This window comes from Mobula birostris, chromosome 23 (assembly GCF_030028105.1).
Source record: "Mobula birostris isolate sMobBir1 chromosome 23, sMobBir1.hap1, whole genome shotgun sequence".
Classification (NCBI taxonomy): Eukaryota; Metazoa; Chordata; class Chondrichthyes; order Myliobatiformes; family Myliobatidae; genus Mobula; species Mobula birostris.
Genome location: NC_092392.1, coordinates 31,667,628 through 31,694,647, shown reverse-complemented (window position 1 = coordinate 31,694,647; position 27,020 = coordinate 31,667,628). Strand labels below are relative to the sequence as shown.

The 27,020-nt window shown below is 41.9% G+C and overlaps 1 protein-coding gene across 1 annotated transcript in view; it reads right to left on the bottom strand.

Moving 5' to 3' along the window:
* Positions 1–24,384, bottom strand: part of il17rel (interleukin 17 receptor E-like) — a 42,311-nt gene extending 17,927 nt beyond the window's left edge. Inside the window, exons 1-10 of the mRNA XM_072241216.1 lie at positions 23,849–24,384; positions 15,768–15,801; positions 15,044–15,184; positions 12,548–12,657; positions 9,277–9,391; positions 8,349–8,393; positions 6,848–6,987; positions 5,531–5,599; positions 4,135–4,189; positions 2,218–2,384 (exon numbers count right to left, since the gene is read on the bottom strand). Of these exons, the coding sequence (XP_072097317.1) occupies positions 2,218–2,384; positions 4,135–4,189; positions 5,531–5,599; positions 6,848–6,987; positions 8,349–8,393; positions 9,277–9,391; positions 12,548–12,657; positions 15,044–15,184; positions 15,768–15,801; positions 23,849–23,962 (990 nt within the window). The 5' untranslated portion in view covers positions 23,963–24,384. The remainder of the gene's footprint in view (positions 1–2,217; positions 2,385–4,134; positions 4,190–5,530; positions 5,600–6,847; positions 6,988–8,348; positions 8,394–9,276; positions 9,392–12,547; positions 12,658–15,043; positions 15,185–15,767; positions 15,802–23,848) is intronic.
* Positions 24,385–27,020: the final 2,636 nt, after the last annotated feature.

Here is a 27,020-nt window from a genome sequence, read left to right as displayed (position 1 = left end):
CACAGCATTCACAAATGTTAATAGTCATTCTATAGAACACAGTGAAAACTCATTCTACCCAATCCCATCTCTTCCAACTTGAATGGCATGGAGGCACAGCTGGTAAAGGAGCCGCTTCATAGCTAAAGCAACCATGAATCAATCTTGCCATCAGGTATTATTTGACTGAAATTTGCCATTTCTCCCAGTGACCATGTGGGTTGTCTCCAGGACCTTCCAATCCCCCTACATTCCAGAGACGTTCCGGTCAATAGGTTTATCGGCCATCGTAATTCACCTCTCATAAGTACTTGAAAGGTGGAACTTGGGAAGAGGCAACAGCAACATGGAGAGAATATAGGAGGGAGATTGAAAATCTGGCTGTGTGGTGTCATAACTACAGCTTCTTACTCAATGTCAGCAAGACCAAGGAACTGATTATAGACTTCAGGAAAACGAAACCAGAGGTCCATGAGCCAATCCTCATCATAGAAGCAGAGGTGGAGAAGGTTAGCAACTTTAAATTACTAGGTGCTGTTATTTAGGAGGACATGTCCTGGGCCAGCACACAAGTGCAATTGCGATGAAAGCACAGCAGCACCTCTACTCAGGAGTTCTTAGTGGTTCGGAATGACATCTAAAACCTTAACAAATGTCTGTAGACATGTAGTAGGGAGCTTATTGACTGGCCGCATCACAGCCTAGTATGGAAACAACAGAAAATCCTTAAGAAAGTGGTGGATAAGGCCCAGTCCATCATAGGTAAAGCCTTCCCAACCACTCAGCACTTCTACATGAAACACTATCACAGGAAGCAGCATCCATCATCCAGGATATGCTCTCTTCTCGTTGCTACCATCAGGAGGAAGGTACAGGAGCCTCAGGACCTAACCATCAGGCCCCTGAACCAAAGAAGATAACTTCACTTTACTTCACAAACCAAGAGAAAATCTGCAGATGCTGGAAATCTAAGGAACACACACAAAATACTGGAGAATCTCAGCAGGCCAGGCAGCATCTATGGAAAAGAGTATGGTCGATGTTTCGGGCCGAGACCCTTCAACAGGACTGGAGAGAAAAAGATCATGAGTCAGAGATGGGAGGGGAGAAGAAACACCAGGTTATAGGTGAAACCAGGAGGGGAGAAGTAAAGAACTGGGAAGTTGATTGGTGAAAGAGATACAGGGCTGGAGAAGGGGGAATTCCGATAGGAGAGGATAGAAGGCCATGGAAGAAAGAAAAAGGGGAGGAGCACCAGAGGGAGGTGAAGGGCAGGTAAGGAAATGGGGTGAGACAGGGAAATGGGGAATGGTGAAGGTGGGGTGGGCATTAATGGAAGTTTGAGAAATTGATGCTCATGCCATCAGGCTGGAGGCTACCCAGATGGAATATAAAGATGTTGTTCCTCCAACCTGAGTATGGCTTCATCGCAGCAGTAGAGGAGGCCATGGACTGGCACAATAAATGGGAACTGGAAGTGGAATTAAAATGGGTGGCCACTGGGAGATCCTGCTTTTACTGTCTAATGGAGCGCAAGTGCTCGGCAAAACTGTCTCCCAAATTTATGTCAGGTCTCACCGAGATATAGGAGCACCAGACACTAAATGACCCCTACAGACTCGCAGGTGAAGTGTCGCCTCACCTGGAAGGACTGTTTGGGGCCCTGGGTGGTAGTGAGGGAGGAGGTGTAGGGTCAGGTGAGGCACTTGTTTCTCTTGCACTCTGCTTCACTTGCCCAATCATTGAAATGTTCCTGCAAACAATAGACTCACTTTCAAGGATTCTTCATCACGAGTTCTTGATATTTATAGCTTATTTATTTATTATTATTACTTTTTGTATTTGCACAGTTTGTTGTCTTCTGCATCTGGCTGATCACCCTAGTTAGCTGGTCTTTCACTGATTCTGTTATGGTTATTATTCTATAGACTTATTGAGTATATCCAGAAGAAAATGAATCTCAGGGTTTATTTGTTGGTATATATGTATTTTGATAATATATTTACTTTAAACTTTGAACCAGAAAGATGAACAGTTATGGCAAGGCAACATGATGGTGCATTGGTTAGTGCAGTTGCTTCCCTTCCCTCCTTTGAAATTATTCCCCAATATATTTCCTCCAGGTTACTAACAGATCAACTTGTAAACATAGTTTCTCCTTATTTACCTTGCCAAATAGGTCCTAGAAAAATAAAATGTGAGATTTTGTCATCTTTTTTTCTAATTCCATTCCTTTACCTTTTGTTGTACTTTTTTGTGGAAGGAGTTCTGTATATCAATGCAATTCTCTTCGCTTTCACCCATCCAACAGAGGTTTACAACAACATCTACAGGGCAGGATGGTTGCCATGACAACTCCTGCAGTTCGCGATTGTATGTTAACTCATTCCAGAGTTCCTCCGTATCTGAGTCAGATATCAGAAAAAAGATTGAAAATAATCAGGATTAATTAAAAGTTGTTGAAATATAGTGCATTCCCTCCTCTCTAGCTCAGCATTAAAAGTCAAAGTCGCATTTATTGTCATCTGCACAACTACATGTATGCATGGGTGCAATGAAAAATTACCTGCAGCAGCATCACTGGGACACAGCATCATATAAACAGTATTCATAATAAAATCATAAATTAAATATAAACTACATACTATTTTCCAAGTCAGAACACAATTGGAACAAAAAAAAGTCTATTTAGTGGCTGCCACAGTAGCATAGCAGGTAACATGACGCCATTACAGCTCGGAGTTCAGAGTTCAGAGTTCAATCCCAGCATCCCCCAAGGAACTTGTACGTTCTCAATGTGGATTGCATGGGTTTCTTCTCAGAGTCTAAAGATGTAGTGGTTAGAAGGTTAATTGGTCATTGTAAATGGTCCCGTGATTAGGCTAGGATTAACATTAGAGGTTGCTGACAGCAAGACTTGCAGGGATGGATGAGCCTATTCTGCATTATATCTCTAAATAAATAAAGTGCAAAGTGATTAAAGTGGTCCCAGTGTTGCTTAAAGTAGTGATTTGTGTTATGCTGGTGAAATTCTTTTACATGACATTGCATCAATACGATGGCATTCATTGCAATTTCTTGGGCTTCAATACAGTCTGTACCAAAATTTCTTTATACATAAGTTAACTGAAGTAATAACCTAGTTATTCCTGAAGAGTAAAGGTTTAAAGGTTCACTTAATATCGCAAATGTATACAGGATACAACCTGAAATTTGTACTCTTCACAGACATCCGTGAAACAAGAAATCCCATAGAATGAATGATAGAAACAAGGAAGCCCTGAAGCCTCCCTCCACCCACCCTTCGCACAAGGGTAGAGATTCTACTTTAGGCACTTTTGGAAACCTGATCCAGAACTATTGTGAATCATCACAGAGACCACAGACAAAGGTAATTTTGGATGTAATCCATCTATGTTTTAAATACATTGGCCTCTTGCACACAAATAGCTCTGAACAGGCTGCGCTGGGATATGGAAACAAAGCATCAATAGAAAGTCTCTCCACCCATGACTTGCATTGGAAGTGTATTACGAAAATGTTTCCAGGATTGAATGGCTTGTCACATGGGGAGCGTTTGATGGCTCTGGGCCTCTACTCACTCGAATTCAGAAGAATGACGGGTGACCTCATTGAAACCTATCGAATGTTGAAAGGCCTTGATAGGGTGGATGTGGAGAGAATCTTCCCTTTGGATGGGGAGTCTAGGATCAGAGGACACAGCCTCAGAATGGAGAGTCATCCTTTCAGAATGGAGAAGAGGAAGAATTTATTTAGCCAGCGGGCAGTGAATCTGTGGAATTCATTGCCACAGGGGACTGTAGAGGCCAAGTTATTTGGTATATTTAAGGCAGAGTTTGACCTATTCTTGATTAGTCAGGGCATGAAGTGATGCAGAGAGAAGGCAGGAGATTGGCGCCAAGAGAAAAAGTGGATCAGCCATGATGCAATGGCAGAACAGATTCGATGGGCCAAATGGCCTAATTCTGCTCCTATGTCTTATGGTCTTATGTCTAATTGGACCCCCCCCCCCCCATTTGATAATCCATTTCATTGACTGCATTAGACACAACTCCCATCAGTATTCACTTTGATCACTGCTCTGTTTGGTTCAAATACACAAAAATTATCATTTTAGTAAGTTCTGAAACTTACAGTTTTTAAATGGACAAAGTTGTATCCTTCTAGCATCAGGAAGTACTGACCAGCCCTGGAAATATAACAAAGGTATATTCAGAATTCTCAAAAGCAAAAGAGAATACAAAATAATTAGGTTGGAAAACAAATTTTAGCTGCACTGAATGGAAATCTGAGGAGAATACTATTGTTTGAAAATGTCAGCTGTTCTGCATAAATTCCTGAGGCTTACGCAACAAGCATCAGCTATTTACGTCACCCCTATCCCCGTGTGTCACCAAGTTGAGGAATTTATCATTTTTAATAACATTCAAAGTTCTTGGAAGTTCGACAGCTAGCAAGTCCTGCAACCTGTCAAAGATTTTGCAGCTATCTTATTTACAGTGATTGCTTTGGTTTACCCAAGTAACAATATTAAAACTCACAACCCCTTGCAAAGCCTTGCTTTTTTCATACTAGGATGATACTTGTCTGAAATCCAATTCTGGAAAAATAGAAATGAGGGTTGAAAATAGTAAGCTTATACCTTCTGGGTCTCTGCCCAAAAAAATTAGACTATTTATTCATTTCCAAAGATACAGCCTGACCTGCTCAGTTCCTCCAGTATTTAGAGTGTGTTACCATTTCTACAAATTGACAGCATGCGTAAGTGGCTTATTTGTGTTTGGAAATTCTAGCTGAAGACAATTTAAGTTGGCTTGCAAATTTTTATTGTGCAATTTTAGGGATTTTAACTAGGTCAATTTTGCAACACAAATAAAGTGAAGAGAAAATTAAATATGCCGAATCATTTCAACAAAATATTAGGTTTCTTTTACAGTTACAGAACATCATACATTAAATAGTTGATTTAGAACTGTCCTTTATTCATATTAAAAATATCTTCAAATGACCACAGTAGCAGGGCTACCTCAATGCACAGACAGGGTAGTATCTGAGAGTATGGTTGACTGAAGATTTCAAGGGACCAAAGGGTTTCGACTATATACATATATATTTTGTGTGGTTGTACTTTACTGACATTCTATATGTGCTGGTTATCTTGTATGTGCAAGGACTAGGCCTCGGGCCACAGTGGAGCCTGTGCACTCCACCAGGGGCTGTGTGGTGTGGCATCCAAGCTGGAATCAGTGCTGCTCCCCATTGTCGCCCCCACTCCCGAGTGTTCGCTCAGCAGAAGACAAGCTCTATTGTGGTTGACTGTACATTGATGTGCAAGTCTGCATTCTTCTATTGCGACACTATTTTATCGTGACACCATTTGTGCTTGCGCTGTGTGTGACTGCTGGTACTGCATTTTGCACCTTGACCCCAAAGTCACACTATTTCATTTAGCTGTATTCATGAGTATTCATGTATGGTTGAATGACAATTAAACTTTTGAATTGAATTGAATCGTGAGTAGTAGCCCTACCTCAATGCACAGACAGGGCAGTATCTGAGTATACTGTAAAGTGACATTTTTGGGGTCATCTTCCTTAATCTGCAAAAGAAAAGATATTTTACCAACTTCACAATAGACATAAAGTATCAAAGTATGTGGAAGAAAAGTGAGTCAAATGAATACTTTGGAAATTCACCATGTCAGTGCAGAACCTGGACAAGCCTAGATTCTTCCCGGTTACCCATTGTCCATGTGTCAATGGGAAAAACTTCTGCCTGCCTCCAAAAGAACAAGCTGTGGGTCGATTTGGTGTCTAGGTATTCTCTGAAAAATTCCACTGTTAATATACCAGCAGTGCCTCACTGAAACTAGTAGGTATTCAGCCAGAATTGTTGCAAGTTATCTTTAAAATGTTTAAATTTGTGGCCAGACTGAGTTGTAAAATTATTAGTGATCTTATTAGTCCCCTAAGGTTGTCTTAGCCAGGGCGGGGTGGGGGGGAGGGAAGTGGGGATAAGCTCCCACCACCTATTAAATGCTCCTAATGGTGTGCATCTCAAATATTCTCTGAGAAGTCCAGCTCCTGGTCTTTACATGTGGCTTAGCTACTAAACCTGGTGGAATCCTTTCTACTGACAGGAGATGGGGCAAAAGCAGGTTACTGGCACCTTAAAACCAGTCACTCCAGGCCAATGAGTCTGGTCAGCCATGGTTGGCAGCTCATCATAGAAGGAAAACTCTAATCTCAAACCTCAGCTGCCTCGCAGCTATATCCACTCATGGGCAAGTCTTTGGGAGTAAACCCTGAGGAAAAATCAGAGGCTAGAGTCCCTACATTGAGTTCAACACTGACTGGCAACTCCTGCGATGCCACTGGTGCCAAACTGAATCAATCTCAGATGCGTTGGGGGGGAGGGGGTGGGCGACAGCTTGCTCTCCATATCTTACTGTCCTGGCTTGCTTATCATATAGACAGCTGGGTCAACCCCAGTGGAGGGCCTCTAGTGATCTTATTTCTGGGTTTGGAGGGATCTATGGCTGCTGCTTGCAATTGTTTTTTTTTAATTATTTTCTGTTGCCAAGGCTTAATTTCCTAACCTAATGAGAGTATTGTTAACCTGATACCAAGGCTAGAAGGTCTATGTGACATTTCTTGACCTTACAAGAGCTCAGTGCATTACATTAAAAAATTTGTAGATATTCCCATGTTCCAAATGAAAGCTGGTATCCCAGGTCTGGCGAGTGTTCCACTATGCTTAAACCACCCAGAACAGTCTGCTCATATTTTGTGGCCTATGCTTTCAGGAGAAATAAAATTTATATTGAAGTAAAGTGATGAACAATTACCGATGCACTCATTCCCATATCCTCACAGATAAACCATTTCAGGCATAAGCGCACGTGGTAGGCATGATGTTCAGGGAAGTCCGAAACTTGGACCGATAATGTCTTCTGGTATTTGTTAATTTCGTAGTCTAATTTACCAACTGAAAAGGAAGAATAAATGGTAATAAAATTGTTATTGAAATCCTAACTGCTGATCATCACGGGTAAAGCCCTCCCCACCACTGAGCACATCTACACAGAGTGCTGTCGCAGGAAAGCAGCATCCATCATCAGGGACCCCCAGCACCCAGAATATGCTCTCTTTTCATTTCCTCCATCAGGAAGGTGGTACAGGAGCTTCACACCACCAGGTTCAGAAACAGTTACTACCCCTCAGACATCAAGCTCTTGAACCACTGTGGATAATTTCACTCAACTTCACTCATCCCATTACTGAACTGTTCCCACAACCTATGGACTCACTTTCAAGGACTCTTTGTCTCATGTTCTCAATATTTTTTGCCTATTTATTTATCATTAGATCATTTTCATTTGTATTTGCACAGTTTGTTGTCTTTTGCACATTGGTTGTTTGTCCATCCTGTTGGGTGTGGTCTTTTATTGATTCTATTACGTTTTTGGGATTTACTACTGAGAATGCCCACAAGAAAATGAATTTCAGTGTAGTATATGGTGTCATACTTTGAATTTTACCAATAACTTCCACATCTCACCACTGAGCACATCTACATGAAACCCTGTGGCAGGAAAACAGCATCCTCTCCCACAACCTATGGACCCAGGGCATCTTCTCACAACCTTTAGACTCACTTTCAAGGACTTCTCATCTCACGTTCTTGATACTTGTTGCTTATTTATTTATTATTACTTTATTTTTGTAATTTGCACAGTTTGTTGTCTTTCTGCACTCTGGTTGAACGCCCAAGTTGGGTGGTCTTTCATTGATTCTGTTATGGTTATTGGTCTATAGGTTTACTGACAATGCCCACAAGAAAATCAATCTCAGGGTTGTATGTGGTGATGTATATGCACTTTGATAATTAATTTACTTTGAACTGTTTCTAATATCAAAAAACCCTACATTCATAATATCCAGTTTGAGAAACATAATTCATTCATATTAATGCAAACTTTGGGAGATGTACATATTTTCATTTCTTTGTGATATTATATCATTTTCTCCATGATAGCACTGAAAATTATGCTTTGGTGTCTTTACTAACTAATTCCCACACACTTCAGAATAAGCTTCAGCATGCCAGTGTCATGAAGAACCAGGCCAAGCTATGTAATTCTTGACACGAGGAAGCAGGCAGAAACAAAATTAGTCTCCCCAGCAACATTAGGTTCTTTTATAAGACAGAAAAGTATATACTCCCTATTAATGCTTTAATTAAAGAGTATAAACTGAGGGGCATCTGGAATTAATCAGAAAGAAAGCAATTAAATATCCAAGCTTAACGACAAGAATTATAAAACACAGTAGATAATATTACCGTACCCATGCAAGATGGGATATTTCGTCCAATATCCTTATTTGTACAATCTAAAATTAGATAAAATGTCAATTAATTTCTTATGATACCATTATTTTACAAGAATTGTAGTCAACAATACTTTAATGTTTTAGATTTGCTTCCACTTTAGATCAAAAATCTAAATTTTAAAAATTTTACATGCATCAATTAAAAGTTGTAATTATTTTTGTTGTCCCAAGGCTAAAGAAGGGTTTTAGTTCCCAACTCATTTAACTTCCAGTGTTGATAGCTGACTGGCAGGGCAAGGGCCAAAGGTCAAACAGGAGAAGGCTGTCCACCAGGACCATGAGGGGAGTCAGCAGGTTTGACGATGTTTTAAGATCCCTGGGCCGAGACAGTTGCGGTTGTGATGTGATTGGTTAGAACAAAGGGGTAGAGGAGAGCAGCTCAAGTCCGAAAAGGTGTGGAATCATGCTTTTCATCATTTTCACTGGAGACATCTTTAAAGTTAAACTGTGGAAACATTGTCTATTTTCACCCGTATGAAAAATTACCCAAAATTCAAGGACAAGCAATATATAATGGATATTGAGTAGAAACAGGAACTTGGGTGTATGTTCACACATCCTTAAAGCCATCAAGACAGGATGAAGAAGTTGTTGATAAAGCACATGGGACACTTTCTTGATTTGATATTCAGAGCCGGTTATACTAGAATTGTTTACAACACTAGACTGTGATTTCAGAATCAGAATTCCACGACATATGCCAGTGACATTAAACCCGATTCTGATTTAGTCAAAAATAGTCATTTTAGTCAATTTAAGCCATGGTAGTGTTCACAATTCCACACCATCAACACAATAAGGAAACAATTACATCAGAAATAATTCAGTATTTATTGAAGTATAGCTTGATATGAGATAACACACAATGTTGCCTTATTTTTACCTTCTACTTGATGCTCTTGTTTCAGAAAAACATCACAATAGTGAGGGATTGTTTTAATTGCTACAGAATTATAGTCAGCCATTGAAGTACTGAAGCAATCATATTCAATAAACACCTGTATTGAAAGAATTACAAATATTATAGGTAATTAACTCAATTGAACATGTTCATGAAAACAGAATTTCATTTTCTAAGTTTGGATTAAACTTGTATGGAGTAAAAGTTACAAAGAAGACTGAAGATTTAGACTAAAAACTCTTTGATCTTGATATTGCCAGACTCAAATCAGCTGAAGAAGAGAGATCTTCAAATGACAGATTTTTCATTGCAAGCACTGAAGGCAATGTCACCAAACCCTTGCTGTGATCTTTTAAGGTAAACACCTTGGGAAATACTGTCTGTAAAAGAACCCAGGGCAGGAATCTGATACAACAAATTCAAAAAATACAAACCTGGCCACTAGGAACTTCCCTATTATTATCAAATTGATGACATGATCAATGAAAGTACTTCAAAAGAAAATATATCAACAGAGATAACGTAACTATACAAGTCTGGATGATAAATGTTAAGCTCCCTTTTGTATGGCATTTAACAAGGTATGAAATTACAAACGTTTATAGTATTGATTCATTCATCTATAACACTACTCCACAAAAGGTGAGGTGTGGCTTAACCCCCTGTCTGTTAGTCCTCTTTCCAAAACTAAATATCAGTATCTTACTTTTGGATCTTCGACATCCAATCATGACACCACCAGGTTCAGGAACAGTTATTACAGCTCAACCAACAGGTTCTTAAACCAGTGTGGATAACTTCACTTGCCCCAACATTGAACTGTTTCCACAACCTATGGACTCATTTTCAAGGACTCATCACCTCATGTTCTCAATATTTATTACTTATTTATTATTATTTCTTATGTTTTCTTTTGTGTTTGCACTACCTGCTGTCTTTTGCATATTGGCTGTTTGTCCGCCCTGTTGGGTGCAGTATTTCATTGATTTTATTATGGTTATTGGATTTACTGAGTATTATTTATGAACTGAGATACTGCGTGGAACAGACCCTTCCGGCCCTGCGACTCATGCAGTCCAGCAATCCGTCAATTCAACCCTAGCCTAATCACAACACAATTTACAATGACCTACCAACCAGTAGGTCTTTGGACTGTGGCAGGAGACTGGAGCACCCAGAGGGAGAATGTATTGGAAAGCATTGTGCTAACCACTGTGCTATCGTGCTGCCCTTGTCTGCAAGAAAACAAATCTCAGGGTTCTATATCGCGACATATACGCATTTACTTTAATAATAAATTTACTTTGAACTTTGATGTAGTAATTAGATTTTAGTATCAAAATCTCAGAAGTGCAGATGAATCTCGGAATTTTATCTTGAGTAGCAATGAATCTATATCTTTGGTTGGGCTCTCCATAAATGTATAAAGTCAGAGAACATCTTAGGACTTTTGGAGTAAAGCTATTGTATTGTTTTCACTGCCCTGCCTTTAGTGATGTAAGACAGATGAATGATATGTTGTTAACTATTTTGCTGACTTTAAATAATTTCAGGAAATTCCAAACAGTGCCAAATTTGGATCCTTTCAGCATTACATAAAGTCATATTTAACATGCCCTAGCTTACCTTGGGTCTAATTTAGAGGATACTTCCATTTCCTTCTCAAAATATAAAGTGTTGACATTTATTATTGAACTTATTGCTTTGAGAAGGAAATGTAACAATTATCATTGCGGATCAGAAGATATATGAGCAGAAGTAGGCCATTTGGTCCATGTCAGAGTAGTACAATCCATAAAATTATTACAGTACTGTGCAAAAGTATTGGGCACCCTAGCTATATATAGGGTATTTTTTTACACAGTACTGTAGTAATTTGTATGTAACAAGTTATTAAACTTGAGATTCCCAGCTTGAACTAGATCCAGTTCACGCCCCCTCCCCCAGTAATAAATGGCACAATAGTTGAACGACATGCATTATCTTTGGGAATTGAGAAGAAGTTGTGAGTTCATCCTGGCTTTGTCATCTTTTTCCCTGAGCACTTGCCATTAGTTGAACATAGCTCAGTCCTGCAAAATCATGGATATGTTGAGGTTCTTGGCAGTCAGAGACACATTCCTGTACAGCAAAGTCCAAATGACTCAGTCAGATGGACAGTTAAAAATAATGAGAGTGAAGTTTAGAACTGTGTATTCCAATAGCGGCTTTTAACATCCTAAAGTATCTTCGGCAACACACACAAAATGCTGGAGCACCTCAGGCTAGGCCGCATCCACAGAAATGAATAAACAGTTGACGTTTTGGGCCACGACCCTTCTTCAGGACTGAACAAGAAAGGGAAAGACGTCAGAATGAAAAGGTGGGGGGAGGAAAGGGGGCTAGCTAGAAGGTGATAGGTGAAGCCAGGTAGGTGGGAAAGGTAAAGGGCTGGAGAGGAAGGAATCTGATACTGGAGGACAGAGAACCATGGGCGAAGGGGGAAGAGCAGGGTACCCAGGGAGACGTGATGGGCAGGTGAGAAGAGGTAAGAGGGCAGAGTGGGGAATAGAAGAAGAGTGGAGGGGAAGGGAGTTTTGTTTTGCCTTTAGGAGAAATTGATATTCATGCTATCAGATTGGAGGCTATCCAGATGGGATACAAGGTGTTGCTCTGCCATCCTGAGGGTGGCCTCGTTTTGGCACAAGAGGAGGCCGTGGGCCAACGTGTCAGAACGGGAATGGGAATCAGAATTAAAATGTTAATTTTAACATGGCGTCTGTTTTGATATGTTGAAATAGCAAACGGGGGCCTATATAAACGCGATCACTCCCAGAAAGAAGCACCAACAACTGCACACTGAGGATGAAATGTCTGCAAACTAATTGCCAAGTTCAACAAACACCACAACATCAAACGCCTCAACCCGACCTACCAATATTCATCATCATCTGAAACAGCATCTGTCCTGATACAGAGACTACTCTTGCCAAGTACATTCATGATATCCTTCTTCGACTGCACGCTTGCTGAAGTCACGATCGTGTGGGCATGAAAACAATTCAATTCCACACTTTAACCGGCTATACCCGGGCCACTGTTATTCACCAAGATTTCTAACACAGTATCCCAGTTTTCAGTTTTCACTTCCAGCCATTGAAAATGTAATAGCTGGACAAACTTCTAAAGCTTGCAGTTTTACAGCAGAATTTTAATTGCATTAATTTTGTACCTAGTTTAATCAACTTCAAGAATTTTATAGTTTCAAACTTACAGGCTGTGCAGTAAACTTCTTATAATCGTTTCTATTGAACTTCACAGATATGCACTGGGATTGATAGGTGCTGAGTGATAAAGAGCATATCTCCACGCCACGGATGTGTTCTGGAACACAAGAACAATGAAACATATGACACTTTGGTGATGACGGACCAGCTACGGGAATTCGAGGAGTAGAGGATGGTCTACTCTTCAGTGTTATCTTTGTACAATATATAGCCAAGGCATTTGAGGTTTAATGCATTCCAAAAGTGAGAATCTACCTAACCACATTCAGCCAGTCTCATTCTGCAAGGCAATCAATTAGCATTGGAACATAGTAAAACACTGACTGCAGTCCACCCTGTTGTATGCGGTCTTTCAGTGATTGTCTTATGGTTATTGAACCCAGGAATTCTACCTCATCACTTTTTTATTTCTATTTTTGTACCACTTAATTCATTTAATTATTTAATATATATACTTATTGCAATGCATTTTTTATCATGTATTGCAATGTACTGCTATCGCATAACAACAAATTTCACAACATATGCCTGTGATATTAAACCCGATTCTGATTTATTGGGAATACCCACAAGAAAATTTACTTTGAATTTTTTCCCTTTTAGTCTCCATTATTTTCCTCATTTCCAGTCCGCTCTAAACTGACCAAAAGGAAGTACACACAGGTGTAATATTCTAAACAGTATTCATTACTCATCCCTCCTCATTCCCCCATGATATATGGCACAGATTTTAGCTGAAATCATTTCACCTACCAGGAAGAAAACGGAATAATGCTTTCACATCTGAAAGAAATTTAGTTGGTCTACAGACTTCAGCACTTGAGTGTAAGTGCTCAAGCACTTAGTGGAGTGGTTGAGGTACAGGAGCATTAAGTCCCACACTACCTGGTTCAGAATCAGTACAACCATCAGGTTTCCTGAAGCAGTGTGGATAACTTCACTCATCTCAACACTCACTTCCACAACCTATACAGTCACTTTCAAACCTCTACAATGCATGTTCTCAATATTATTTATTACTTATACAGTCTGAGGCACATATACATGTATCTAGGATGTTTGAGACTTTTGCACAGTACAGTAGTAATTTTATGCATTGCACTGTACTGCTGTCACAAAACAAAACAAATTTCATGACATATGTGAGTGATGATAAACCTGATTCTGATATGAGTCTCTATTGTGGTCTGAGAGTGGGAAGGGGGCAGGGAGAGGGAAATCATAGTTGGGAAAAGGAGAAGGGAGAGGGGAAGGAGCGGGAAGCACCAGAGAGACATTCTGTACTGATCAATAAGACAGTTGTTTGGAATCAAATGATCTTGCCTGGTGTCTCAAGGGCTGGGTGTGCCTGCCCCTGACACTCCTTCTCTGCCACCTGTCCCACACCCTTCCCACAGTGCTCCAACCTCACCAATCCCAACATCCTTTGCTCCCACCAGATTTACAAACTCGCTCTCAGCTTCACATTGACAAATAGAGTACTATGCAAAATTTTTGGGCACCCTAGCTATATATATGAGCCTAAGACTTTAACACAATACGGTATACTTATTATTGTTTTTTACTTTTTGCACAGTATGTCTTCTAATACACAGTGGCTGTTTGTCTGTAGTTCTTTATTGATTCTATTATGTTTCTTTGTATCGACTGTGAATGCCTGCAAGAAAATGAATCTCAGGGTCACATATGGTGACATATACATGCTTTGATAATAAATGTACTTTGATTGGCACAAGTTATTCATACATTACCCAATATTTTAGTGAAATTACATTCAAATCTTTGAAGATGAAATAAGACAATTGGCAAAGTGCATTTCTTCATCATTAAAGGATTTTAAGAATAATTGTCTCAATAATTTCCATATTAAATTTCCTCGGAAATAAGTATTTCAGAATACTTACTGACAACATCGTCAGGCAAATGGATAGGGCAAGGCATATGGGTCATGGCCCAAAGAGAATTATTTTACTTATAAAACAGTCTGTTTGAATCAGAAAGGGTCATTTTAATTACTGAGTCTATTTTTTATAAAATGAAGGGAAAGGAAACTACAGGGAAGCCACGTACCTTGTCTGTAAAAAATGCAATGAGTTGTATACGTAAAAATCAATTACAGTCATGCATATCATTGTAGTCACTAAGCTAGACTAGCAAGGGAATTATCCAGTTTACCACCCTGGCAGGCTAAAAGGCTGCCAAGATACTGTATTCCACCCAGTTACATACTTCTGAGGAGTGGTTAAACGCATGCAGGAATGCATAAACAGCTGGAAAGAGTTGCGGATTTTGCCTTTTGCAAAGGTTTGTGCAAAGGTTACTGGTGGATGATGGGAAAACCAAGACATTTTTTTCCAGTAATGTAAAATACAATGCATAAATAGTCTTCAGAATTATTTTTCTGCACATGGATGCACTTTGCAATGTGGAGTAATTTTAAGCCAAATCTCTATTCAAAGCAATTTTTAATAAAAAAAATATACCATTCAACATCAGTGTCCCCACAACGTTCAGTAATATGGAACATTCTTTTTCCTTTACACATTTCAACACTGTGGATATTTTGAGGTCCTCCAAGATTTTTGAGGGCAAGGATGGTGGTTGTTTGAGGCAGCTTCTGTAATCTGCAAAATAACATAATATACAGCATTTTTAGACACATGTAGCACTTAGAGTACTTGCAGGGATGTGTCAACATTCGATCCTGATCTGTCCTGGCCAAATTCAGTCACGAGCAATATCTCATTGTCAGTGATGTTCTGGTTGCTCTTTTGTGTTACTACTTTTGGACAATTTTTGAATCAGGGCAGCCTGCACATAATGTACACTGAGCAGAACTGAACTGAAATGTGCCTTTTGATTTTGTGTTTTATATTCTGTGTTTTCCCCAGTTTTTGTCACTATTGAGTGATTTTTTTGTGTGTGGGGGGGAGGGGAGTTTGATGTTTCTCTTTGAACAGGTTGGTTTCATGGTTCTTTGTCTTGCAACTGTCTGTGGGAGGACAAATCTCAGGGTTGTATACTGCAGACATACTTTAATAAAACATGTACCTAGAATCTTTGAAATGTATTCCATTTGAAACAGCAGCATTATCTGGACAAGAAACTTGAGACACTTGGGCTTAGACCTCATATGAGGAGCATCAATTTATTCAGTTATTCCAATAGTAACAATAAATTAAACAGAAATTTTAAAAAATTACTTACTTGAAGTTATATTTTTCCTTTTGCATTGGAGACCCTGAAAAAAACAACAATGAATTAAAGATTTACCATACTAGTTGTGTGTGTATGTGTATCTGTAGTTTATCCACACACAACCAACTCTTCCTTGAGTGTTTTTTTTATATCATACAGCTGCGGGAACCAACCATTGCTCTAAGCAGGAGCATTTTACACGGCCGTTAAACTGCGCCGTACTTTAAATGTTTTTTTTTTCTAGCAATATGCATACTATGAATATTTAGAATGAAAATTGAAAAGTCACATCCTTTTGATTTTATTTTTAATTGAAGGGTATAATGAAATACAGTACAAAGTCAGGGCAGAACAGTAGCACATTGGTGAGCACAGCACTTTACAGTACCAGTGATCAGCGTTCAATTCCCACCACTGCCTGTAAGGAATTTGTATTTTCCCCCCAAGATTGTGTGGGTTTCCTCCGGGTGCTCCAGTTTCCCCCCACAGTCCAAAGATGTACTGGTTGGTTAATCGGTCTTTGTAACTTGTCCTGTGGTTAGTCTACGGTTAAATTGGGGAATTGCTGGGTTTTGCTCATTGAGCCGGAAGGGCCTATTCTATGCTGCATCTCTAAATAAAATTATAAAAATTTAAATAAAACAAATCTTTCATTCAAAAACTATTTCTACCTGCATCCAATTCAACAGCGCGGCAAGAAAGGTTATGTGCACGGGAGCCTTTCAGTTACTGCATGGCTGTGCACCCACACAACTTGGAAGGAACAGTGCATACAAAGTATATTTCTCTGCAATAGTTCAATTATCTATAGATTTACATGTGTATTTGTATGTATTTGCGTGCATTTTAGTTCAAAAACAAAAAGTTAAATAAGAGCTAAGTGGGAGTTTTCAGTGGACCGCTCTCAGCAGAGATCAAAGTTGAGTTTCATGCTGCTAACAAACAAATTTACCGGGAGAGATTCCTCCTAAATTTGCCATTAACTTAGCATGGTACTGTATGCTTTAAGATCTTATTGAACCATGGGGCAAGTTTCATCTTCAATTCATTACACTATAAGGAAAGTAAAAATTGAAGTCTGATCAATGAGTGTTTGATTGGTTATTCTCTTTCACCTGATCCACTTTGCAACTGGAATGTTGTATGCACCTGTAGTTAGTACGAAAGGGAAAAACTCCGGAATGTGTTGAATGACCGGATTCCTTGTTTATGTTTGAAGTTGCATTCAACGTTAAAATAAACACCAAGAATTTCATATCCTGGACTGCAAACAGAAGACTGCAACATGTAGTGGTAGTTAATAGTGTTACTCCTTTGCCACGCAGTTAGCCACTCCCGCATGGGAGGAGTTCACATACTATACAAGCAGGGGGATCATTAAAGCGATGTTGAATAGCCTGCATGCTGGCGTCTTGGTGTGCTCTGTACTCTCCCTCAATATCGAACACAAACTGAGCACAGCAACACACATGGTGTGCAAACTGAACAACTATTTACCTGCCTCATCAGCAACGTGAGCTTATTGATTGAGAATCACCATCAGATTATCTAGTTTATAATGCAGTGTATCAAACAAATTTTGTCTCCAGTCAATAAGTATTGATATTTCTCTTGTTTTACTTCACCATAATACATCACCATACATAGGTAGACATGACTCAGTTCTATTATCAATACTTAATCTGCTTGAACCTTCACCGTATTAAATAATCACTTACAAAGTAAGGCATAAGATGAATATGAACTCCTTCGATTAATGGTGATACAAGTTCTTTAGCTTAGGCTGAACAAGTCACTTAGAACTAAAGTTCCCAATTGAAAACATAATGGAAATATTCCGTATCAAAACTCCAAAATTATGTGAATTTCTTACCACGAATTCTTAATGTATTCAAAAATAAACAGGAACGTCAAAACATCACACCACCCTTGAGTGGCGGGCTGGTTATGCGACCACTGACGGCAGGCTGACAATTTCTGAAGAGCATTGATAATGGCTGGGGCCACCCGTCTTGTAAAGACACTGCCCAGAAGAAGGCAATGGCAAACCACTTCTGTGGAAAAATTTGCCAAGAACAATCATGGTCATGGAAAGACCATGATTGCCCATGTCATACAGAAAGGCACATAATGAAAGAACATATACCATATAATTTTTTTAATTATCATAACTGAGCAAGGCTCATTATTAATTACACTCAAAGTTGGGAATCAACATTTATTGATAGCTACTGAATGATGCATGATTTTGGACTTTAGGAAGGCACAGGCTGGCCACTCTTCACTGCATATAAACAGCTCCTCTGTGGAGAGAGTTGGGAACGCAAGTTTCTGGGAGCGCACAGAAGGGATGATCTCATCTGGTGTCTCAAAACTACCGCTTCAGTCAAGAAAGCACAGCAGCTTCTCCACTTCCTGAGGAGGTTGAGGCAAGCGAGCGAGGTTCCCCACCTCACCCCCTTCCCCACCACAGAGAGTGCCCTGACCAGCTGCATCACTATCTGGCACGGAAATTGCAAGGCATTTGACCGCAAGACAATACAAAGGATTGTGAGGACTGCTGAGAAGATCATCAGAGTCACTCTTCCACCCACCCATTTCTGAATGGGAAACGGCTTCTTCCCCCAGGCTGTGAGACTACTGAACTCTCTGCCACCACCCTGGTCTCATCACAAATGAAGCGTCAGTAGTGTTATACTGTTTACTTTTTAACTTGTGATGTAAATGCACCTTACTATTTCCGCTAACATTACTTTAGGTGCTGTGTGTGAGTTATATGTACTGTGTTGTGCACCCTGCTCTGGAAGAATGTTGTTTTGTTTGGTGATATACATGTATATGTTCGAATGACAATAAACTTGAACTTTTGTATGGTATCCCCCAGGACGGCCACAGCTTTATCATAGGGTTTGGAGGTCTGCATGCTTCAACGACCCAGACAGCTGTGTTGGCAGCAGTCAGGGCCTTGTGCTTCTGCTCTTGGTAGGGTCAACCATGCCAAACAGGTCAAAGGGTCAAGGCCAGAATACGAGTGGCTCCCCAGGTTCGGAGGTTCAGCTCAGGACTAACAACTCTATCTGGTCAAAAAAAATTGTTATGGAAACAATGAAGAATCCTTCTACATCTGTGTGTGCTGGTATGGACACACAGAGATGGGGGGGGGGGGGGCTTTCATTGCTGTCCTAAATGCCAATGCGTAACTGGCAGTAAGTAAGTAAGTGTGGCATAATTTACAGGCCATGTGATCACGTTATACTACAATGCCTCTTCAGCCAATTAGAACCCAAAATGAGGCATGTAGAGTTGAAAGCGTATTTCATTCAATGTAAAAATCATCCGCGTAAAAAAATTTACTCAAGAGGGCAAAGAAAGAGGAGCAAGAGAGAGATCAATCAAGACCGAATTAGGGATAGAAATAAAGCGAAAAGTAAAAAATATATTTTAAAAAAAAACTTTTACTTTTGAATCTCTAAATTAAAATTAAATTTTCAATGTTAGGTAAAAATGTTAGGTTATTGACAATTACACATGAATGGATGGACTTAACATTTATTGTAAGCTTATGGTATTTGGTGAATGATCAGCTTGAAGCCCTTCATGTCTTTAAATACGGAGTCTCTCAGCAAGATACCCAGGGACACCAGTGCCATTCCAATAGTAATTTCCTGCTTGAACAGCAAAAATTATTTGCAATTTAGACCATAAGATCATAATATTTGGGAGCAAAATTAGGCCTTTTGGCCCATCAAGTTTATCCATCATTTCATCATGGCTGATCCATTCTCCCTCTCAGCACCAATCTCTTGCCTTTTTGATGTAACCCTTCTTGCCCTAACTAATCAAGAGTCTATCAACCTCTGCCTTAAATATATCCCATGACTTGGCCTCCACAGCCGCCTGTAACAACAAGTTTCACAGTTTTACCACTTACGGCTGAAGAGATTCACCTTCATCTCCATTCTAAAAGGACGCTCCTCTATTCTGAGGCTGTGCCCTCTAGTCTTAGATTCTCCCACCATAAGAAACATCCTCTCCAATCCTACTCTATAGACCTTTCAATAATCGATAGGTTTCAATAATGTCCCCCCTCATTCTTCTGAACTCTGGTGAGATTTCCAATTTACTTAACCGGTGTTAATAACCTTGTTACTAGTCCTAATCAAAATGCAGGTAAAATGTAAAGTGGAACTTAATTTGAAAGTGTGAATACACTTTAGGACCAAAAGCATATATTGAAAGGACTCGGTGTAAATGTGAACACTATTACATTTAGCTGAAGTCTGATTTCCTGCTGACCCATATTGAAGACAATTCTAGAGCACGAAGTAAAAGTAATCTTAGTGGTTAAAAAGAGACAACCAAGAAGGTCGAAAGACAGAATGAGAGAAAAGGAAATTGTTAAGGTAATGGTCAGATATTATCATAGCTGAGATACATAACTGCTTCTTAACAGGAGACCACAAATACCAGAGGAAGAGATGAAAGTAGGCAATAAAAGTTTAATGCAACAAAAAAACCTGTCTTAAAAGTCCTGAAGAAGGAGCTCAGCCCAAAATGTCGACTGATTATTCTTTTCCATAGATGCTGCCTGAACTGCTGAGTTCCTCCAGCATTTTGAGTGCGTTGCTCTGCATTTCCAGCATCTGCAGACTTTCTCATTTTTTTTCACGACTGTGTTCTTTAAAAAAAAATGTAATTTGTTTTAGTGACCATAAGAATGCTGTGTTATCGGTTTGAGTTTACGGTTGAAAGATCCAGCTGAAACTGTATTAGCGTTGTAATTAAGTCTTGCATGCCACAAAGGATTATGCATTGCTGCTGTGACACTGCCTAAATCTTCTTCCTCCAATATCTACCAAAGTGTTGGAGTGTGTGTCCAACCCTAGCAGCAGCACATAGTGGGTGAAGTATGGAGCAGATCTTCTCTCTTCTTCTCACCTAACTGACTCAAGTTGAAGGCACAACTGAGAGCTGCTTCTGCTGAAGGACAGGAAGCTCTACCAAGGCTCTCCTTTTGCTAGCTCCTTGGGATCATGTTATCCAATGTTCCGAATTTGCTATGTTTCCCCACGCAGCCTACAAGTCTGTTCAGATTAAATTCAGAGAACATGTAGAACTGCAGAATGAAAAAAGTCAAAGCAGTTCCTTTAGTTTACTGTGTATGCCTGGGAAAAGAACTTTATTATTTCTGCACATCAACATTAATGAACAGGAGCTTTCAAATTCATGAACACTCACTCCTACCTGACTTACAGTACTGTCCAAAAGTCTGAGGCACATATACATATCTGGGGGTGCCTAAGACTTCTGCACAGTACTGTAGTAATTTTATGTATTGCATTGTACTGCTGCTACAAAAATAAACAAATGTCACAACATATGGCAACGAACACAAGAAAGTCTGCAGATGCTGCAAATCCAAAGCAACACACACTGAAAATGCTGGAGGAACTCAGCAGGCCGGGCAGCATCTATGGAAAAGAGTAAACAGTTGATGTTTCGGGCCAAGACCCTTCATCAGGACTCATGAAATCCTTCAGCATTCTGTGTGCGAGTCATGATAAACCTGATTTTGATATGGGCCTCTGTTGTGGACTAAGAGTGGGAAGGGGGCAGGGGAATCATGGTTGGGAAAAGGGGAAGGGAGAGGGGAGGGAGTGGGAAGCACCAGAGAGACATCCTGTAATGATCAATAAACCATTTGTTCGGAATCAAATGACCTTGCTTTGGTGTCTCAGAGCTAGGTCTGTTTGCATCCATGCCATACCCTGTCCCTGGCACTCCTTCTCTGACATCCGTCCCACACCCCTCCTGCAGCACTCCACCCTCGCCATTCCCAACATACGTCACTCCCGCCAGGTTTACAGATTTGCTCTCTGATCCACGCTAACGGATACAATCTTGTGCAAAAGTCTCGGGCACCCTAGCTACGTGTCTAAGTCTTCTGCACAGTACTGCAGCTGAAGTACCGTCTGCTACATGTTTCCTCTGTGAAAATCCAGTTATAGGTGCAAATCTGAGAGATCTAATGGACGTCACCTACATTGAAGTCTACTGTATGTATTCTCTGGCCCTTGCATGCAAAGTACCCCTTATCTGCCTAATACATTTATGGGATCTGAAATGCGAAGTCCATAAAGAAAGTTGCTCTAATTAGCAGAAATTCTCTCTAAACTTTGTGGAGTTTGCTAAGGGAAGAAACATTTTCTCTAAAGAATATTTATCCAGGCTCATTGGGAGAGGAGTGCTGAGGCTTCACTTTTAAGAGCAAAGTTTCAGCTCTTCACACTCTACTGCTGAAATAGTTTCACTGATAAGTTGCAGAGCTTGAAAAAGATCTGCCATCAGAGTTAACTGCTGTTAAACACATTCTTAAGGAGGAATGAAGACAATTTAGTTGCCAAATCTACATCTCTATTGCAGGTTTTCCAACAGCAACAGGAAGTCTGGCTTAAATCAAAAACTAGCTGTTTTCAGTCCCCTTCTGACTCTCCAGCATGTTTTATGAAGTGCACAGTCCTTCCACTCTCTAATTTAAAATTCTCACACCATCCCTTCAATATATCAGCTTCTTCTCCTTCTTCAGCACTTCCCTGGTGCCAGAGATGACTTGCTTCCATTCTATGTCCTTGGGCTTTGAGCTGGCTGATGAGACTGCTGCAGGATCTGCACACTCTGCTGCACAAAGGGCCAAAGCAGGTGTTTGAGAATGTGGTTGGGTCTGTCTTTCTGGTGTCATTCAGTCATTATGTACCACGCCATATGACATAAGTGATCATGGTCTTTCCAGGACCATGATTGTTCTTGGAAGTCTTTTTCTGCAGAAGGGGTTTGCCATTACCTTCTTCTGGGCAGTGTCTTTACAAGATAGGTGACGCCAGCAATTATCAATCATCTTCAGATATTGTCTATCTGGCATCAGTGGTCAGATAACCAGGACTTATGATATGCATCAGCTACTCATACGACCATCCAGCACTTGCTCCCATGGCTTCCCGTGACCCTGATCTGGGGGGTGGGATGGGGGGCTAATCAGGTGCTACACCTTTTCCGAGGGTGACCTGCAGGCTAGCGGAGGGAAGGAGCATCTTACACCTCCTTTGGTAGAGATGTATCTCCACCCTGACACCCCACTTGTATAATGAGCTTACCATGATAAAACATAAGACGTGCTGAATATTATCCCACTGCAAGTGTTCATTCAGAATGAAAAACAAGCAAGACACAGCCAGGTAAAAGAAAAAAGCAATCAGGTGTTAGGAGGGGAAATCAGAAAAGAGAAGCAGATAAGAAATAAAGTGAAGGGAAAGTCACAAGTTAAGAAATAACTATAGTCTGCAGACCTTAATAAGGGGAGATAAATTAGCAATATATTAAATGTTAATAGATATATTTTGTTTGTTTGATTATCTGTAGCATTCTGTCCTTGCGTTTCTCCATCTCAGAATTGGAGTATCACCAATGAGGAAGTAAAATTCTAATCCAAATCACCAGGGAAAAAGGTGATGTCCTCTAGCTATAGGCACATTCAAAATGTTTCAGCCTCTGTCTATTGTTAACAACGGTACAACAGTAATCACATAACAATTCTCACACAAAACATCAGTCTTCTATTTCTACATTCGTTATGAGTAAGAAACATTCTTGTCCTATCTTTTACAACTTCTAGTAAAAATCCATCAATAAAAGGTCCTCAGAGTAGATGCTCTCACTAATTGTATCTGGATTCAATCCAAACATGATAATAGTATTAAATACTTTGTTCAGCAACATCCGCACATTCAAGTTAGCTGAAACCAGAGTTTAAAACGTTTTATGAAAGAAAACATCTTATGACGGTGGATCATAACATGTAATAAAACTATAAACATTTTAACAACTTAATAGAGGCTTTAAAATATAATACTGTAAAACTAAAATAATCTTTAAAATACAACACATTTAAAAACAATACTGTAGAATTAATACAATATTTTAAATATTGTAAAATCAACATACTTAAACTACAATATAATGTTAAAATAATGTAAAATTACGTTCCTGTTGTAATAAATCATTAAATTATAACCGTAATTTAATTATGACTATACCTGAGAGCACCTGAGTCCACATTTAGTGATGTATTCAACAGCTTGAGAGGAAAATATGAGCAATCCCAAAGTAGTTAAGAAACAATTCAGTCGATAACTTCTATAACTGTGCATTTTACCTAACACTTCAAACGGAGCAGAAACTCAGTAAATCTAGTTCTATTGTCAGAAGTGTATCAGGCTCGAATTAACAGGGATGCAGTTCTGCAGCCTCTCACTGTCCCAGTGTTAATTCACTCACTCACACACAAACACACAAGGATAAAAGCCAGCCCCAGTCCTCGCTCCACCCTGATCGGTCTGGCTCCTATCACCGAGCATAGCGTAAAACACCGTCCCGTCAATCAAAGCAGTTGATTTCCTGGAAGATTAATAAATTGCAATGGTCTGTTGTCATCACTAGTTAACATTTGACGTAGGTATTACTAAATTGAGCAGCCTGGAGTGAAATTCCTAACGGCATAATTCAAGCGTAAAGTAGGGAGTTACGAGGGAAGTAAGAGCTGTCGAGAATTCAGTCTGATTTCTCGCACCATTTACGATATATCCTGTCTGTAATGGAACATTTCCAAACATCCGTGGTTTTATTGTCTTATGGATAAACACTATTCAACTAATAATTCCTGAAGATAGGTCTCGTTCCCTATTCATTTCCATAGGTACTGCCTGACCTGCCGAGTTCCTCCAGCAGTTTGTGTGTGTGTTGCTTTGGATTTTCAGCACCTGCAGACTTTCTCCTGTTTATATACAACTAAACATATTTCGCATTGCGTTATTTACATATACAGTCCAGAGAGGAAAATCGCCGCGGGGGACGTATTTGATAAAGATGATAAAATACGTTTCTAGCCAGGATCAACCCTTTAAGAATAAACATTCTTAGAATAACATCCGAGTGTGTTTTTTGCATACACTTCAGGAATTTTTATTTTAAAATAACATTATTGCTTCCAGCGGTTACTTGAAGAATAGCGTTTTTGACAGCAGATGACAGAGCCATGGCTAACAAGAGAAGCTAAAGCCAACATAAAAGCCAAGGAGAGGTCGGCTTTAGAGCAAAAATTAGTGGGAAGTTGGAGGATTGGGAAGCTTTTAAAAACGGACAGAAGGGAACGAAAAAGGTCCTTACGAAGGTAGAGATGGAACACGAAAGTCAGCTAGCCAATAATATTGAGGATACCAGAAGTGTAGAAGAGAGGTGAGAGTGGATATCAGACCGCTGGAAAATGACAGACAATGTCAGACATGGCAGACAAACTGAATACGCAAACACAAGGAATTATGCAGATGCTGGAAATTCAAGCAACACACATAAAAGTTGCTGGTGAACGCAGCAGGCAAGGCAGCATCTCTAGGAAGAGGTGCAGTCGACGTTTCAGGCTGAGACCCTTCATCAGGACTAACTGAAGGAAGAGTGAGTAAGGGATTTGAAAGTTGGAGGGGGAGGGGGAGATCCAAAATGATAGGAGAAGACAGGAGGGGGAGGGATGGAGCCAAGAGCTGGACAGGTGATTGGCAAAAGGGATACGAGAGGATCATGGGACAGGAGGTCCGGGGAGAAAGACAAGGGGAGGGGGGGAGAACCCAGAGGATGGGCAAGAGGTATAGTGAGAGGAGAGAGGGAGGGAGAGAGGGAGGGAGAGAGGGAGGGAGAGAGGGAGGGAGAGAGGGAGGGAGGGGAGAGAGGGAGGGAGAGAGGGAGGGAGGGAGAGAGGGAGGGAGGGAGAGAGGGAGGGAGGGAGGGAGGGGAGAGAGGAGAGGGAGGGAGGGAGGGAGGGAGGGAGGGAGGGAGGGAGAGAGGAGAGAGGAGGGAGAGAGGGAGGGAGGGAGGGAGAGAGGGAGGGAGGGAGAGAGGGAGGGAGGGAGGGAGGGAGGGAGGGAGGGAGGAGAGAGGGAGGGAGGGAGGGAGAGAGAGAGGGAGAGAGGGAGAGAGGGAGAGAGGGAGAGAGGAGAGAGGGAGGGAGGGAGAGAGGGAGAGAGGGAGGAGGGAGAGAGGGAGAGAGGGAGGGAGGGAGAGAGGGAGGGAGGGAGGGAGAGAGGGAGGGAGGGAGGGAGGGAGAGAGGAGGGAGGGAGGGAGGGAGAGAGGGAGGGAGGGAGGGAGGGAGAGGGAGGGAGGGAGGGAGGGAGGGAGGGAGAGAGAGAGGGAGAGAGGGAGAGAGGGAGGGAGGGAGAGAGGAGGGAGAGAGGGAGGGAGGGAGAGAGGGAGGGAGGGAGAGAGGGAGGGGAGGGAGGGGGGAGGGAGGGGGAGGGAGGGAGAGGGAGGTGGGAGGAGGAGAGGGAGGTGGGAGGGAGGAGAGGGAGGGGGGAGGGAGGGAGGGAGAGGAGGGGGAGGGAGGAGGGAGGAGGGAGGGGGGGAGGGAGGGAGGAGGGAGGGGGGGAGGAGGGAGAGGGAGGGGGGGAGGGAGGGAGAGGGAGGGGGGGAGGAGGGAGAGGGGGGGGAAGGAGAGGGGGGGGAGGGAGAGGGGGGGGGAGGGAGAGGGAGGGGGGGAGGGAGAGGGAGGGGGGGAGGGAGGGAGAGGGAGGGGGGGAGGGAGGGAGAGGGAGGGGGGGAGGGAGGGAGAGGGGGGGAGAGGGAGGGGAGAGGGAGGGGGGGAGAGGGAGGGGGGGAGGGAGGGAGAGGGAGGGGGGGAGGGAGGGAGAGGGAGGGGGGTGGGAGGGAGGGAGGGGGAGGGGGGGGAGGAGGGGGAGGTGGGAGGGAGGGGGGGAGGGAGGGAGAGGGAGGGGGGGAGGGGAGGGAGGGAGGGGGAGTGGGTGGGGAGGGGAGGGAGGGAGGGGAGGGGGAGGGAGGGGGAGGGGGGGGGTGGGGAGGGAGGGGGGGGGGGGAGGGAGGGGAGGGGGGGGAGGGTGGGAGGGGGGGAGGGAGGGGGGGGGGGAGGGAGGGGGGGGGGGAGGGTGGGGGAGGGAGGGAGGGGGGAGGGAGGAGGGAGGGGGGAGGGGAGAGGGAGGTGGGGTGGGAGGGGGAGGGAGGTGGGAGGGAGGGAGAGGTGGGGGGTGAGGGAGGGAGAGGTGGGGGGTGGGGGGTGGGAGGGGGTGAGGGAGGGGGTTGGGGGGGAGGGAGGGGTGGGGAGGGAGGGGGGTGGGGGAGGGTGGGTGGGAGGGGGGGGGTGGGGGAGGGGGGGGAGGGAGGGGGGGGGGTGGGAGGGGGGGGGGGGTGTGGGTTTTGGGGGGTGG